The following is an 18,665-nucleotide window of genomic DNA, read 5'->3' on the forward strand; positions in this document are numbered from 1 at the left end:
AGGAGTTTTGCTATTTGGGGAGCAAAATGACTGACGATGGTCGAAGTAGAGAGGATATAAAATGTAGACTGGCAATGGCAAGGATAGCGTTTCTGAAGAAGAGAAATTTGTTAACACTGAGTATAGATTTAAGTGTCAGGAAGTCGTTTCTGAAAGTATTTGTATGGAGTGTAGCCATGTATGGAAGTGAAACACGGACGATAAATAGTTCGGACAAGAAGAGAATAGAAGCTTTTGAAATGTGGTGCTACAGAAGAATGCTGAAGATTAGATGGGTAGATCACATAACTAATGAGGAGGTATTGGTTCAAATGGTTCAAATGGCTCTGAGCACTATGGGACTCAACTTCTGAGGTCATTAGTCCCTTAGAACTAAGAAATAGTTAAACCTAACTGACCCAAGGACATCACACACATCCATGCCCCAGGCAGGATTCGAGCCTGCGACCGTAGTGGTCTCGCGGTTCCAGACTGCAGCGCCTAGAACCGCATGGCCACTTCGGCCGGCGAAGAGGTATTGAATAGAATTGGGGAGGAGTTTGTGGCACAACTTGACTAGAAGAAGGGATCGGTTGGTAGGAAATGTTCTGAGGTATCAAGGGATCACCACTTTAGTATTGGAGGGCAGCGTGGAGGGTAAAAATCGTAGAGGGAGACCAAGAGATGAATAAACTGAGCAGATTCAGAAGGATGTAGGTTGCAGTAGGTACTGGGAGATGAAGAAGCTTGCACAGGATAGAGTAGCATGGAAAGCTGCATCAAACTAGTCTCAGGACTGAATACGACGACAACAACAACAACAACAACAACAACAACAACAACAAGTTGCACAACATCAAATCTGAGAACAACACAATGTAGGATAACGAAATTTCGCAAGGCCACGTTGTGTCAAGGCAATGCGTGAGAAGCTGTGAAAGAAGGCAAACAAAGAAACAGTTGCGGAGGATTAATAATAAGCAAACAATAGGATTACAGTTTCAGGACTCTTTGGAGTTTAGAATTCACAAGTCTGTCCATAATTTGCCCATCAATTTTATTTCATGTTACCTGGAAATTCAGTAGTTAGTTAATTTCCAAGAGGAAAGAAACTTAATTATAACGATTCGTAACATTCTGAGGAACCAAAATCTAAAAGAAGACTAACATAAAGCGGAGGAGGGTGCACAGACAAATAAACTAACGGGAAATACTTTAGAATAGCCAGAACCGCCAGGTGAAGTGCAGTTTATAGCCAAATGCACATTGAATGACCTGCATATCAGATGACTAGGCGGTGCAATAGACGGCCACATAAAAACTGGAATACAGAGGAAAAACATGCTATAGCAATAAGCAAAAGAGATTAGACTGCACCTGACCTGTAAGTCATGAGCCGCATGGGATTAGCCGAGCGGTCTAGGGCGCTGCAGTCGTGGACCGTGCGGCTGGTCCCGGCGGAGGTTCGAGTCCTCCCTCGGGCATGGTTGTGTGTGTTTGTCCTTAAGATAATTTAGGTTAAGTAGTGTGTAAGCTTAGGGACTGATGACCTCAGCAGTTAAGTCCCATAAGATTTCACATACATTTGAACCTGTCTTAGTTTTTCTCCGAGACTAGCGCGGGAAACATGGCTTTCCTCTGCACTCCAGTTTGAATATGGCCGTCTATTAGACACCTGACGTCAAGGTCACTCCATGTAGTACGTGCGGCTCTACACTGCGCTTCACCTTGCGGCGCAGACTATTTTGAGGTGTTTTCCGTTCCTTTGTATCCCTGTGCTCCGACCTCAGCTTTATGTATGCCTTCACAGATTTTTCCCGTTTTTTTTTCCATTTAAGATTATACACTTGGTTTTGTTACAGTGTTTCTTGTTCGACGGTTCTTCCTTTAGATGGTTTGTCACTATCGTTCTAACTATTCGCCATACCAACCGATGATAAATAATGCTTTGGTAGCCTTCTATTAGTGTTAATTTGCTTCTGAAATATTTGAAAATAATTTTAACAATTTAATGCAGCTTACAACGACGTACCCCTATTTTTTAATTTTGTGTAATTACATCCTTTCTTTCCTTTTGGAAATCTGAGATACCATTAACAAGGCGAATGAAAGTAATCATGCTGCCGAGATTCTCTGTTTTCTTATAACTGTGGAAACCCGTTGCTGCACCAGTCAGTCCATCACTGAGTGAAATAGGCTTTGCTAATCAACTTTCAAGCGGTCGTTCTTCTACCTCATGGAAACATAGGGGTAGAGTGAGAACCGCCTCCCCGAAGCTTCGAACTCAGACACAGAAGGGAAAATCTCTCGGCACAAAGACTTGGTCATCTGTGTCCCAGCAGATAGGCTTTGGCTCAGGCTCGGGTTTTTTGAAGTCGGAACTTATAGGTGCCTGTTGGCAGCTAAATAATAAAATCTCTGGCCATCAACACACCCTGCCCATTCGGTTTGCGCTCCGAATTGGATAAACTTCGTCACTGTTGCGGGCGCGTCTTGGAACAGCCATTTACATTCTTGCTTTAGTATCAGCTCACGTGTGCATTATCAACAACGCAGCAATGTCAGTCACGCACGACCGAGCGAAGTAGCGCAGTGGTTAGCACACTGGACTACCATTCGGGAGGACTACGGTTCACATCCATATTCGGATCTCCAAATTTCATTTTCCGTTGTTTCTCTAAATCGCTCCAGGGAAACGCCTGGATGATTCCTTTGAAAGAGCACTGCCGATATCCTTCCTCACTCTTGAAACACTTCGAGCCTGTTCTCCATCTCTAATGACTGCAACGTTGACGGGATATTAAACCCTAATCTTCCTTCCTTCATTCGCTCACGTATGCACGTCAGTTCGTCCAGTCGGAGAGTGCAAATGTCTCGTGCTTCGACTGCAAAACCAGGTCGCCAGTGGTGTAGTACGATACCCCGGAGTCTTCCAGTCAGTTTGATCTGCTCTTCCGGTTCAGTAAACTCTCTGCGGCTTGGAAATTTGAAAATTTGTGTTAATGTCTTATGGGACCAAACTTCAGAGGTCATCTGTCCGTAGGCCTACACACTACTTGTTGTTGTGGTCTTCAGTCCAGAGACTGGTTTGATGCAGCTCTCCATGCTGCTCTATCCTGTGCAAGGCTCTTCATCTCTCAGTACTTACTGCAACCTACATCCTTCTGAATCTGCTTAGTGTATTCATCTCGTGGTCTCCCTCTACGATTTTTACCCTCCACGCTGCCCACCAATGCTAAATTTGTGATCCCTTGATGCCTCAGAACATGCCCTACCAACCGGTCCCTCCTTCTTGTCAATTTGTGCCACAAACTCCTCCCCTATTCTATTCAATACCACCTCATTAGTTACGTGATGTACCCATCTGATCTTCAGCATTTTTCTGTAGCACCACATTTCGAAAGCTTCTATTCTCTCCTTGTCCAAACTATTTATTGTCCATGTTTCACTTCCATACATGGCTACACTCCATACAAATACTTTCAGAAACGACTTCCTGACACTTAAATCTATACTCCATGTTAACAAATTCCTCTTCTTCAGAAACGCTTTCCTTGCCATTGCCAGTCTACATTTTATATCCTCTCTACTTCGACCATCATCAGTTATTTTGCTCCCCAAATAGCAAAACTCCTTTACTACTTTAAGTGTCTTGTGGTGTCACCGCCAGACACCACACTTGCTAGGTGGTAGCCTTTAAATCGGCCGCGGTCCGTTAGTATACGTCGGACCCGCGTGTCGCCACTACCAGTGATCGCAGACCGAGCGCCGCCACACGGCAGGTCTAGAGAGACTTCCTAGCACTCGACCCAGTTGTACAGCCGACTTTGTTGGCGATGGTTCACTGACAAATTACGCTCTCAATTGCCGAGACGATAGTTAGCATAGCCTTCAGTTACGTCATTTGCTACGACCTAGCAAGGCGCCATTACCAGTCACTATTGATGCTGTAAAACATGTACCGTCAAGAGCGATGTTCACCAATTATGGATTAAAGTTAAGTATTCCAGAAGCTACGTACCTTTTTTGCTAGTCTCAATTCCTTGTCCTGTTCCAGACCTCACACCAGCCTGCGTGAGCTTAAACGCGTGCCTTTCGGCTTCCTCATAGTGGATTGGCTGTCTTGCCAATCCACAACATGTCTCATTTCCTAATCTAATTCCCTCAGCATCACCCGACTTAATTCGACTACATTCCATTACTATACTACTTAATCTAACTTAAACTAACTTACGTTATGTACAATACACACACTCATGCCCGAGGAAGGACTCGAACCTCCGACTGGGGCAGCCGCACGGACCGTGACAAGCGCCTTACGCCACGCGGCTACTCCGCGAGCCTCTCTGCGGCTTTATCGCAGTTCTATGTATTTAGCTACGCTTTCAATACATGTGCTCAGCGTCATCTATCAATCACAACGTCAGCGGAGGCTGCCCTCGGCTAAACACTAATTTCAGAATATATGAGTATATTACACGCTATTTGCGATATCCTCCCCACCTTTCTAGTGTCCAAATGGACGTTGCTCACACCTTACACGGTCGGACACTAGAAAATCAATTTAAAAAGCCTTTGGACTCTTAACGTTTAACGCTCCTGCGAATTGGGGCCAGGTCTATTTATTTCCACCGCCTGGGATTGCAAGAGCTGTGAAAGCCAATGGGATAAGATAGCTTAAGCATTAGTGGACGAAGGAAATCACTTCTCCTACTTAGCAAGTAAGGTTACACGGAACAGCTGGCACTTGCGAGAGTGCTCTGTCGGTATGAGACATACAGGGTACCACAGGATGTATGGTCAGTTCCAGGGATATAAAAGGAACGATCATTAGAAGCAAAAAATTCTATTAAAAATAGGATGCAAATGTATACTATTAAAGCTAATAACTGCAATATTGTCAAATAAACTTTTCTTACAACGTCTTTGCTTTTCGTATTTTGGGAGGTAAATGCTCTTCAGAAGGTCGTACCTATCGCATTATTTGCTGGTGTCAACAGAAAGATGTATACAGCAAAATGCCATGGTCATGTGGTTCATAGTGCCCATATAAATTTAGTATAGAGCTACAGTAGTTATGATTCAGTGTTGCATGACTGACAGTTCACCAGACTTAATGTATCTCAGTCACTTCAAGACAGAGACTTGTGACAGCTAAGCTTCCTAGAAAGAGAATAGAAGGTTTATTCTCCTTTCAGTAGACCTGTTATTCACAGTCAGCATGAGCGTAAGTTTTCCCACGTCTGGAGTAGGCTGACAGTTATGACAAGGATAAACATAATTCACCAGCTCAAGCACCACCAATGGCTCCTGCATCACCACTCACAGTTCCGTCCCATAAATTGGCTCAATGAATACACATTTTTCGTCGGGTCCATCTCCACCACCGGCTCCAACGTCTCCACTCAATAATATGTCCATTAACTGCGATGACAATAAAAAATTGTCGGAGTAAATAGCAGTCACTGGTGACCACTTTAAGTGTATAATCATTATATTTCGCAACGAGGATCAACATATGTTCCCTTTCTTTCCAGTCGCCGGCCGCGGTGGTCTAGCGGTTCTAGGCGCTCAATCCGGAACCGCGCGACTGCTACGGTCGCAGGTTCGAATCCTGCCTCGGGCATGGATGTGTGTGATGTCCTTGGGTTAGTTAGGTTTAAGTAGTTCTAAGTTCTAGGGGACTGATGACCACAGATGTTTAGTCCCATAGTGCTCAGAGCCATTTGAACCATTTTATTTCTTTCCAGTCCTTGTCGATGGCTTCCAATGACTCGTTCAATCATGCGATGCTGAAGATAAACAATTATTGTTTCGTCCGAACATTGGCGATGGGTTGCTCTTTTTTCCCCATCCCCATCTGTGGCGGCTTCCACGTATTTGTACCACTATGGGATAGCTTTAAGGATTTCAAGTTTCGTTTCGTTCCTTCACTGGCGACAGCTTCAATCTACCCCGAGAAATCCTAATTAGCGTGTTTCGGGAAGCAATATTAAGTAATGCAACAATGAATATACTGTAGCCCTTAAGTTTCGTTGCCGTGGAGATGTGACAACAAGGATCAGATACATACAGCGCGATTAGGCAACCATTCTTTTCACTCTCCTGGGAACGGGAAAAAGCGCTAATAACAGCTATAATTCAAAGTACCCTCTGCTATGCACTACCCAGTGTTTTTACAGAGTATTGATATAGACATAGATGTAGCTATAGAAGGAGCAGTAGATCGGAATAGGAGAAGCTGCCGACAAAGACTTGGATATAAAAAACATATATGATGCATCAGCTGCGTAGATATGGGAGTGGTTGACACAAGGAAGGTAACAGTTTCATTCCAATCGAAAGACTTATAACTGAAAATAAGTGATAACTGAAAAGAACAAAAAAAAATTGACATTAGGAATAGATGGGCGTTGAGTACCTGGCACCTGGACGGCGTGCCTAAGGTCCTGCTGCTGGACCAGCTGCTGGTCCATGTCGGTCAGTCTGGAGGCCAGTGAAGCCACCCTGTTCTCCAGCCGCTCCAGCCGCGCCTCTTGGTCGCCCCAAACGCCGCTCAACGCCACGTTCTCCTCTTCCATCCGTTTCTTCAGCGCCTGCAGATCCTGAAAATCCAAATGCAACGACCTGATGGATATTAATGAAACAATTACTGGTTTAATAATAACCTGGCTACGTTAACTTGTAGTAGTTGAAAAGAGATAAATTGTGGCTATATTTGAAGACGTACTGAAACTGTTCAGGTTATATTACATGTTTATTATGAATGATTAGGTTCATTTTGCTCCATTTTCAATATTTGATAAGAAATTTCGGTATAAATTGATGTTACGCATATTTCGGTAGAATTGGCGTTACTAACAAAAGCGTTGTTATTACTTGTAGTTCTGATATTAGAATACATTGCGGATTCAGAACTTTAATGATGGACTGCATCTTATGAATATTTTATTATAACATAATTGCCGGCCGCTGTGGCCGAGTGGTTCTAGGCGCTTCAATCTGGAACAACGCGACTGCTCCGGTCGCAGGTTCGAATCCTGCCTCGGGCGTGGATGTTTGACTTCCTTATGTTAGGAGATACCCGTGGTCTAGGGGTAGCGTCCTTGATTCATAATCAAAACGTCTTCGGTCCCGGGTTCGATCCCCTCCACTGCCTAAATTTTGATAAATAATCAGCATTGGCGACCGAAGACTTCCGGCATAAGAAGTCAGCCTCATTCTGCCAACGGCCTTATCAAAGAGGGCGGTGGAGCGGATAGAGGTTCAGGGCACTCTCTTGTCCTAGGGGTGGGAAATTGCCTCTGAAGGCGGAAGAATCAGCAATGATCAACGACATGAGGATGCAGAAGGCAATGGAAACCACTGCATTAAAGACACGTAAGGTGTATCCACAGGACATGTGGCCTGTAATTGAAGAAGTGTCATGATGATCTCTCCATTGGCAAAATATTCCGGGATAGTCCCCCATTCGGATCTCTGGGAGGGGACTGCCAAGGGGGAGGTTACCATGAGAAAAAGATTGAATAATCAACGAAAGGATAACGTTCTACGAGTCGGGGCGTGGAATGTCAGAAGCTTGAACGTGGTAGGGAAACTAGAAAATCTGAAAAGCGAAATGCAAAGGCTCAATCTAGATATAGTTGGGGTCAGTGAAGTGAAGTGGAAGGAAGACAAGGATTTCTGGTCAGATGAGTATCGGGTAATATCAACAGCAGCAGAAAATGGTATAACAGGTGTAGGATTCGTTATGAATAGGAAAGTAGGGCAGAGGGTGTGTTACTGTGAACAGTTCAGTGACCGGGTTGTTCTAATCAGAATCGACAGCAGACCAACACCGACAACGATAGTTCAGATATACATGCCGAAGTCGCAAGCTGAAGATGAACAGATAGAGAAAGTGTATGAGGATATTGAAAGGGTAATGCAGTATGTAAAGGGGGACGAAAATCTAATAGTCATGGGCGACTGGAATGCAGTTGTAGGGGAAGGAGTAGAAGAAATGGTTACAGGAGAATATGGGCTTGGGACGAGGAATGAAAGAGGAAAAAGACTAATTGAGTTCTGTAACAAGTTTCAGCTAATAATAGCGAATACCCTGTTCAAGAACCACAAGAGGAGGAGGTATACTTGGAAAAGGCCGGGAGATACGGGAAGACTTCAATTAGATTACATCATGGTCAGACAGAGATTCCGAAATCAGATGCTGGATTGTAAGGCGTACTCAGGAACATATATAGACTCAGATCACAATATAGTTGTGATGAAGAGTAGGCTGAAGTTCAAGACATTAGTCACGAAGAATCAATACGCAAAGAAGTGGGATACGGAAGTACTAAGGAATGACGAGATACGTTTGAAGTTCTCTAACGCTATAGATACAGCAATAAGGAATAGCGCAGTAGGCAGTACAGTTGAAGAAGAATGGACATCTCTAAAAAGGGCCATCACAGAAGTTGGGAAGGAAAACATAGGTACAAATAAGGTAGCTGCGAAGAAACCATGGGTAACAGAAGAAATACTTCAGTTGATTGATGAAAGGAGGAAGCACAAACATGTTCCGGGAAGATCAGGAATACAGAAATACAAGTCGCTGAGGAATGAAATAAATAGGAAGTGCAGGGAAGCTAAGACGAAATGGCTGCAGGAAAAATGTGAAGACATCGAAAAAGATATAATTGTCGGAAGGATAGACACAGTATACAGGAAAGTCAAAACAACATTCGGTGACATTAAAAACAACGGTGGTAACATTAAGAGTGCAACGGGAATTCCACTGTTAAATGCAGAGGAGAGAGCAGATAGGTGAAAAGAATACATTGAAAGCCTCTATGAGGGTGAAGATTTGTCTGATGTGATAGAAGAAGAAACAGGAGTCGATTTAGAAGAGATAGGGGATCCAGTATTAGAATCGGAATTTAAAAGAGCTTTGGAGGACTTAGGTCAAATAAGGTAGAAGGGATAGATAACATTCTATAAGAATATCTAAAATCATTGGGGGAAGTGGCAACAAAACGACTATTCACGTTGGTGTGTAGAATATATGCGTCTGGCGACATACCATCTGACTTTCGGAAAAGCATCATCCACACAATTCCGAAGCCGGCAAGAGCTGACAAGTGCGAGAATTATCGCACAATCAGCTTAACAGCTCATGCATCGAAGCTGCTTACAAGAATAATATACAGAAGAATGGAAAAGAAAATTGAGAATGCGCTAGGTGACGATCAGTTTGGCTTTCGGAAAAGTAAAGGGACGAGAGAGGCAATTCTGACGTTACGGCTAATAATGGAAGCAAGGCTAAAGAAAAATCAAGACACTTTCATAGGATTTGTCGACCTGGAAAAAGCGTTCGACAATATAAAATGGTGCAAGCTGTTCGAGATTCTGAAAAAAGTAGGGGTAAGCTATAGGGAGAGACGGGTCATATACAATATGTACAACAACCAAGAGGGAATAATAAGAGTGGACGATCAAGAACGAAGTGCTCGTATTAAGAAGGGTGTAAGACAAGGCTGTAGCCTTTCGCCCCTACTCTTCAATCTGTACATCGAGGAAGCAATGATGGAAATAAAAGAAAGGTTCAGGAGTGGAATTAAAATACAAGGTGAAAGGATATCAATGATAAGATTCGCTGATGACATTGCTATCCTGAGTGAAAGTGAAGAAGAATTAAATGATCTGCTGAACGGAATGAACAGTCTAATGAGTACACAGTATGGTTTGAGAGTAAATCGGAGAAAGACGAAGGTAATGAGAAGTAGTAGAAATGAGAACAGCGATAAACTTAACATCAGGGTTGATGGTCACGAAGTCAATGAAGTTAAGGAATTCTGCTACCTAGGCAGTAAAATAACCAATGACGGACGGAGCAAGGAGGACATCAAAAGCAGACTCGCTATGGTAAAAAAGGCATTTCTGGCCAAGAGAAGTCTACTAATATCAAATACCGGCCTTAATTTGAGGAAGAAATTTCTGAGGATGTACGTCTGGAGTACAGCATTGTATGGTAGTGAAACATAGACTGTGGGAAAACCGGAACAGAAGAGAATCGAAGCATTTGAGATGTGGTGCTATAGACGAATGTTGAAAATTAGGTGGACTGATAAGGTAAGGAATGAGGAGGTCCTACGCAGAATCGGAGAGGAAAGGAATATGTGGAAAACACTGATAAGGAGAAGGGACAGGATGATAGGGCATCTGCTAAGACATGAGGGAATGACTTCCATGGTACAAGAGATTGGAATACGTCAAGCAAATAATTGAGGACGTAGGTTGCAAGTGCTACTCTGAGATTAAGAGGTTAGCACAAGAAAGGAATTCGTGGCGGGCCGCATCAAACCAGTCAGTAGACTGATGAAAAAAAAAAAAAAAAAGTTTGTTAGGTTTACGTAGTTCCAGGTCCAGGGGATTGATGACCTCTGATATTAAGTCGCATAGTGCTTTAAGCCATTTGAACCATTTTCGAACCATAATTCAAGCAACTTGTTTTTTGAACTATACAAATTATGAAAATCTATATATATATATATATATATATATATATATATATATATATATATATATATATATATATTTATTTATTTTCCATCCCTAACCCCACCACTTTGACAGGTGGCCGGTTCTTATTCCCCCCCCCCCCCCAACATTCTTACCAGATAGTAAATGGATTGGTTAGTAACCGTCCAGTGGTTGAGGATATATATATATATATATATATATATATATATATATATATATATATATATATATATGTTGCACATCTCCTCCTCAACCACTGGACGGTTATTAACCAATCCATTTACTATCTGGTAAGAATGTTGGGGGGGGGGGGGATAAGAACCGGCCACCTGTCAAAGTGGTGGGGTTAGGGATGGAAAATCAGTACAGCCCACGACACGAAAAACCCTTAGTTTAGCCATCGAGTATTTGAGAAAGAGCGTACTTAGTGAATTTCCACAAACTCTGTACATAATTTCATACCTTTACGTAACTTTTTCTCGCTGACAAACCCCACAAGAAAGGAAGAAAGTTTATCGCGTACTGCATTATCGCTGTTGACACAGTGAAACTGCCGCGTGAGGCGTGACGTTTTAAATTATTTCTTCTTTACTACTTACTCTATTCGTCACACATATTGCAGACAGTATTCACATATACCACTGAATTTACCAAAAAATTACATCATTGTACGACACTTAGTTTAGGAGATGCTTGAAAAATTACCGCATCCTGAAAGACGTTTAAAATTATTGCTCCGTTGTTCCCAAAGCTTTTCGCAGATAGTATTCACATCTGCCGCTGAATGAACCTTCAAAATTATACCACTGTACGACGTCAAATAGTGAATTGCGAAAGAAACTGCCACATCATGAATGACATTTTAATTTATTTCTTCTTTACTGATTACTCTATTCGCAACACATTTCGCAGGTAGTGTGCACTTATACCGCTGTATGTACCTGTGTATCATAGTGAGACACATAGTTCAGAAAATGTGACGTTAAATACTGAGATGCTTGAAACACTGCCGCATCATGCAAGACGATTCTATATAGTACTTCTTCGCTACTAACGCTATTCGCAAACGCATTTCGTAGACAGTATCCAAATATGGCGTTGAATGCATCTAGAAAAATATATCATTGCACAGCACATAGTTTAGGAGATGCGACGTCATAAACATTGAGTTTCATGAAAATGAAACTACAGGCGGACTTCGCAAGATGCAGATCTGAAATATGCGTACAAATACGAGTGCAATATGTTAAATATGTGTGAGATATATTTGACACGTGCATACGCGGGCAAAGTCATGGATGAAAGGCTCATCATAAACCCCTGGAACGATTTCGACCAAATTTGGTACTTCTATTAGTTGCAATATGGGAAGATATACTGTATGGGTAGGAACCGCCAGCCTCCTACTGCGGTGGATGTGATACCGTGGAGAGAGAATGGAGGACGGGGAGATAGACAGATAGCTAGGGGAAGGAGGTGGTAGGCAGAGATAGGAGGAGGGGGAGGAGGAGGAGGAGGAGGACAGAGGTAGGGGGGATGGTGGACAGAGAAAGGGGGAAGGAGGAGATATGCTAACAGCTGATTGGAATAAATACATACCTGCGCAACGCCGGGTACTCAGGTAGTAGTAAATAAACAAACATCGTCGGGAACACAACTTCTTTTATTAGTGACTATCGGTTTCAATTGCACTGCAAATCATCTTCAGGTCTGGCGACACAAAGTGCAGTTTGCCAATAATAAAGTAACTGAAACTAGTGGTCATTAGTTAAAGATCTTGTGAGCTAGATGTTGTTCGTCTACTGATTTTATTTTAACACGTGTTTGTGTCCTGTCTTAAAAAAATCCTATTCGTTTCTTGCAAGTAAGAGCTTTTTCTTTTTCTCTGGGAGTCTTCAGTTTTCTGACCATTTTCATGTGATGCATTTCGCTTTCCTCTCTTGTGACAATCTCTTCATATTTGCGTACCACATACAAGAAATGTTCAAATGTGTGTGAATGCCTAAGGGACTAAATTGTTGAGGTCGTTGGCCCCTAGACTTACACACTGCTTAAACGAACTTATGCTGAGAACAACACACACACCCATACCTGAGGGAGGACTCGAACCTCCGGCGGGAGCAGCCGCGCAATCCAAGACAAGGCGCCTCAAACCTCGCGGTCACTTAGCGCGGCTACCACATACGTCAACGTCGTCAATTATTTGTTGAATTTTCTCCAAACACTGTCTTCCTCTGTAGTTTCACCCTCTATCGCTCCCTCAAGTACCATCAAAGCTATTCCTTCATGTTCTATCATACTGTTCCCTCTTATTGTCGATGTATTTCACATTGCACCGCACAGAGTCTGCAGATAGCTTCCTCATTTCTTATCAATCCACCCAATATCTTTATTTAGTACATCTTTTCCAGTTTTCCCACAGCCCATGATTCCCTTCTACACATCGGTGTGCTTCAAATTTCCGCCCCATAGTAAGGCCACTGTTTGGGCTTCAAACGTATACTGTCAGAAATTTCTGAGGCCAATAAAAAAAAGACTTTTTTCCAGGGATGCCCTCTTTGCCCGTGTTAGTACGCTGTTGCACAGTTATATCTTGGCGCGGACGCGGAGGAACCATTTCCGGCTCATAGCGTGTATCACAGTCGGTACCTGGGGTGTGCAAGGAGTGCTTTGTTGCACAAGGCATCCTGCTGCTAGTAACACATCGCTACATCAAACCGAGCCGTAATCGAGAAGCACAAAGTATGAGAACACTATGGAGCCGTTACCTGTAACTTCCGTGCTCAGTCGCTCAGCGGCGCCATGTTGTGGACGGAAAGCGCGAAGTCAAAGGGAACGTACAATAGCTGATACACCACAATGGAGACAAGTCCACTGACGCCTCCACATAATGAAAGCAAATGACCGCATCAGCGGGTATGATGAAGTGATGTTCGGCTTAAATATGGCCTTTCCTGAAGTTTCACTCTCAGTGCCTCCATCTGTTATTGCGACAGAATGACAGTCTCGGTAGTTATAGCCAGACTGGCGAATTGTGATGTGCTGTCTGCTGCCGAAAGAAGACTTCGCCTCCGAGACCACAGATAGCCGACTGTAGTGGGACTTAGTCACAGCAAACTGCCACTGCTGCAAGTTGTAGCCTTGACTCAACAGGACGTGGGCGTAAAAGAGCCGTAGTGACTGATTGTAGACTACCGCCTGCAACCTATTGGGCGTGACACCGGAGCAGCGCTTCCCTGGCTGAGCATAGTACCGCTTCCCTGGCTGTGGGTTGTGTCTTCGATCTGGATCCGTGGTTTCCGCCTTTATGGCACCCACGTCTGTAACATTCTGTCGGCATCTGCGTAAGCACAAGTTCCTCTTCGAGAGCGCTTAATGAAAACCATTCTAGGTCATCACGGAACATCTCGGTGGGCAGTGCCTTCCTCGACGCAGCCGCCATGGACACAGCACTCGGTCGTGGCACTAACCCTGGGCAGTGATGTATGTCTTATCAGCAAGTCACACTTGCTGATAAGACACACGCCGTGTGTGCGCTTCTGAGCCAGGCCGCTGACTGCAACTCTGAAGATATGAATCAACACATTTTACACATTAAACATATGTTATGTCAGATATTGCTCTTTCACTGACCCTGTAGGGCGTACGACAGCCATCTGCACCATCTCAAAAGGTTGGTCTCCTACACCAGTAACGTCACCATCTCACCTGTTGAACCTCCACCCCATCTAAAAATCCTGACACCAGATGTGATCTACACTGCTTTTTACCTCTTCCTTGCTTCATCCATTATGTCCTGTTTTGTTTCCAAGGTGACTGCATTCTGAAACCTTTCTGAAGAAAAGACCGCATAAATATTTCTTTATTTAAAACAAACGGTTTCAGCAAATTTTGCCGTCATCTTCAGGTCTTATAAAATCCTTTTTGTTATGAAATGTGTCATTTTAAGTTGGACTTCACGCCAAGTAGTCATGTGGATAAAAAACAGTACGTTATAAAAGGTTTATCATAGCAGAATTCCTTATATTCGTATACTACGTGGTTTCCAATTTTTATATTCCGTTTATCGCTAATCTTACTTCTGCTTTGCTCATTATTTTCTTTTGTCTTTGGTTTACTGTCACGCCATGGCGAGTACTCATTAGACTGTTTATTCCGTTCGACACCTCCTGTAATTCTTTTTCACATTCACTGAGTATTGTGGAGTCATCAGAGAATCTTATCATTGATATCCTTTCATCGTTAATTTTAGTCCCGCTCTTGCACCGTTCTTTTATTACTCTTCACTCCTACCTTATAGCCTTTGTAATGTGTCCGATTCATCCTCGGCCTCCAATTCTTACTGTTAAGTCTTGGTTCTTTTACTTATTGTATATTACCTGTCTTCCCTATAGATTACATCTATTGTCCTGAAAAAAATTGAATCTGTTGCACCATTATTCATCATTCATTATCGAACTCTTATTTTGGATCTACAAATCCTATAATGGTGTTTTGATTCTTCTTAAGTCTTGCTTCGATATCATTATCCGAAATACCCGTCTGATGCCTGCACCTTTCCTAAAGCTAAAATGAACGTCCGTTCATGGCACGTCTAACTATTTTTTGCCCAACTATCCAACAGAAAATTGTTGGGTTGTTGCATTATCCGAAATGGGAAGTCTATTGAACCAGCTGATATCAAGTGACCACTAGGGGCGCTGGACGACCATTTTCCGAGTAATTCTCTGCTTCAAATGATTCCTAATCCTCACCTGTTGACTCAGAGGATGCCTAACCGGCAAAACCAGCAAATATTTCAGAATTCGAGGAGAGAACAGTCGCCAGCATGAGTGATTTAAGAGTACACCAGTAAAAAGAATCCAACCCAACTTCTGATTACTTTACAAATTGGTTAATATTTTAAATACCTTAAGATTAGCATATAAACGAGAACATGTTTAGAAATGGTTTGTATCTGTGGTTGAAGTTTGTTAGAAGTGTCTAAGTGCATTCATTATTAATCACTGCATGAGTGGAGTCTGGGTCATTTGGGCTCCGTTTTAAGTAAAAGGCGGTTTCTCACGAATCTCAATGTTTATAATGTTATACACCTTGCAATATGTGTCGTAAAATGATATAATTTCGCAGGTGTATTCAGTGTCATATGTGGGTACTGTCTACGAAATGTGTTGCAATCAGAGTTTATAAACGTCCTGCCTGAAGCTCAAGTTTTACTACATGAACAGCGAAATTATTGTAAGCCATAAACATTCTTGATTTCTTCGTTTTGTGCCGGGTGGCTGCGAGAAAATGTTTCTTAGAAGTTTTACATTAGGTTCAAAGTTTGTTGGAAGTCACTTAGTGCTCTCATTATCAGTTATTATATAAATGTAATATGGCTCACTTGGGTGCTGTGAGTTACGCGTAGACTGACGGAAAAAAATCGCAGCACCGAGAAGGAGTTATGCGACATAAACGAAAGTTGGCAGGGATATTTCTACACCTGAAAGATGATGATTACACAAATTTCACACCAGTCGCATAAGAGTGGCGCTAGTAGCGCTGCTATGAGGACATAAATCAGTTTTGCTGTAAATACACGCTGTAGCGGGCGTGAGCATTAATTACCTTTCAGATTGGACGTGGTGAGTTCATGCTAGTAACGAAAGCTTTTACGGAGCGAAGACGCCATTATTAACACCTAACTGAGCCTGTACGAGGCCATGTTACTGGGCTACGTGGAGCTGATGTTACTTCTGCGATAAAGCCTTGGCAGGTATGAAGTCACTCTACATGAATGCTGGCAAATGTGGTCAAGAGAATGTAGCGTTGCAAGAAAACCGATCTTCGGAGGGCAACGTGGCGATACCTAGAGTGAAGAACATTGTGATCGGCGTATAGCTCTGCCGCATCGTACTGCATTTTCCGCAGCAGTTTTAGCAGTAGTTGGCACCAGAGTGACACAAAGAACTGTTGCAAATCGGTTACGTCAAGGACAGCTCAGAGCCAGACGCTCTGTAGCGTACATTCCTTTGACCCCAAGCCAGTGCCATTTGTGACTTCAGTGGTGTCAAGCGCCCTGGAGGGCAGGGTGGAAGTCAGCTGTGTCTTCTATTGAAGGCTGGCTCTGCCTCGGTGCCAGTGATGACCATGTGTTGGAGAGAAGAGGGCCAGTTGAGGACCTGCAACTCACCTGGCTGGGTGCAGGACACTCTGGACCTACATCTGGAGCTATGGTCTGGCGTCCAATTTCATATGAAAAGCAAGAGCACTCTTGTGGTTATCACAAGCACCATGACTGCAAATTTGTACGTCAGTCTGGTGATCCTAGTTGCTGTGCTGCCATTCGTGAACAGCTTTCCAGGGACTATTTTCCAGCAGGATAATGCTCTCCCACGTACTACTGACGGAATACAACATCCTACAGGGTGTCGACATGTTACCTTGGCCTATTCGTTCACCAAATCTGTCTCCAATCGAGCATATACGGGACATCATAGGGCGACAATTCCAGCGTCATCCTCAGCCAGCATTATAGGTCCTTGTATTGAACGACCTAGTGCAACAGTCATGGGACTCCGTCCCACAAACTAACATCCAGCACCTATACGACACAATTCGTTCATGTTTGCATGCTGCCACGCAACATTCTGGCAGCTACACTGGTTATTAACGTATCAGCATTTCAAATTTACAATGGCTAATCTCGCTCATACATGAACCTGTGACCTTGCAATGCTAATCAGTTAAATATGTTACCCAGACAAATTTAATGCAAAATTTCATTACTCTATATTAATTATTTTTTGGATTGCGTTTTCTCTACACCAGTGTATGTACGTAGTTCCTAACGGTTTCTCAATGTTTAATCCTTTAAAACTAGATTATACAACTTAGTGCGTATTTTATGACAAGATTTTGAATTTTTATATCAAGTACTGAATATAAAATTTTTGTTACCGTGGAGTTCTTTTCAAATGCATCCTACATTTGGGATTGTGCACTGTGAAACACGTATCGGGTTAGCCGCTTAGTGATAAAGATATCCTCGATGACAATGGCAGACTTCTGGTACAAGTTGTACAGCAGTTATGTTTCTTTAGGTGTATTATGATAAAATAGCTCCATTTCTTGCAGTCATGTACTACCGCTCGCTCCGCGAATGATCCGTGCCTAAAGACTGCAAATTTGCATACGTCACGCCAGAACACATAAAGAAAATGCAAGTAATCTGCTAAATTACAGTCTCACGCCAATGACGTCGCTTTGCAGTACAGTTTAGGAAAATATACTGTGACCGAACATTATGAAAATGTTTTATTGATTCATAGCCAGCATTCACACAGGGAAAATACCGTTCTTGTGAAACAATACTGGCTCTTTATTGACACACAGTAATGAGTGCTATCACAAGTTCACTCCCAATTTCTAGATTATCAGAAGACATTTGACACTGTTTTTCACAAGCGTCTTCTAGTCAAATAACGTGCCAACGTAGTATAGTCTCAGTTGTATGAATGGTCACAGTTCGTACTAACTGATGGAAAGTAATAAATTGAAAGTTGAATGATATCTGTCGTTGCGGAAGGAAGTGATATAGGCTCTCCGCTGTTCCTAATCTACACAAGTTATTTTGGTCTGTTAGATTGTTTGCAGGTGATGCTGCTGTTTAATGACTAGTAAATTCAGCAGCAGATCAACAAGAATAACAATATGATATATACAAGCGATCTACATATTGCGAGCACTGACAATTGACACACTAAAAAATAATATGTGAGGTCCACTACGTTAGTATAAACAAAAAAGAAGTCCATTAAATTTTGAAATTTTGGTTATTCGATAAATCTGATGCACAGCAGAATCCAGTTCCTGGGTGCGCATATAAATTTTTAAAATTATTTCTTGGCGCAGAGAATCTGACACCGCACATTTCGCGTATCACGATCAGTAGCTGGGGTACGCACAGAGTGCCAGTGATTCAGAAGGCAGGGCGCCGCTCGTGATTCATTGTTACACCGACCCGAGCCATGATCAGGAAGTGCCAACGGCTCAGTATAACGGCACCCAATACGTCATACTGCGAGCCTTGCATTGTGGTGGAGCTACTACGCGTAACATCCGAGATCAGCGGCTTCACCCTGTCCTAGCACTGACGGGAAGTTCGATGGCAAGGAGAAAGA

At 42.8% G+C, this 18,665-nt stretch overlaps 1 protein-coding gene across 1 annotated transcript in view; it reads right to left on the reverse strand.

The window, feature by feature from the left end:
• LOC126199522 (TNF receptor-associated factor 3) overlaps window positions 1-18,665 on the reverse strand; it is a 327,738-nt gene that overhangs the window by 39,104 nt on the left and 269,969 nt on the right. The window contains exon 7 of the mRNA XM_049936443.1: window positions 6,401-6,584. Coding sequence (XP_049792400.1) covers window positions 6,401-6,584 — 184 coding nt within the window. The remainder of the gene's footprint in view (window positions 1-6,400; window positions 6,585-18,665) is intronic.

The sequence above is a fragment of the Schistocerca nitens genome, chromosome 8 (assembly GCF_023898315.1).
Source record: "Schistocerca nitens isolate TAMUIC-IGC-003100 chromosome 8, iqSchNite1.1, whole genome shotgun sequence".
NCBI classification, from domain to species: domain Eukaryota; kingdom Metazoa; phylum Arthropoda; class Insecta; order Orthoptera; family Acrididae; genus Schistocerca; species Schistocerca nitens.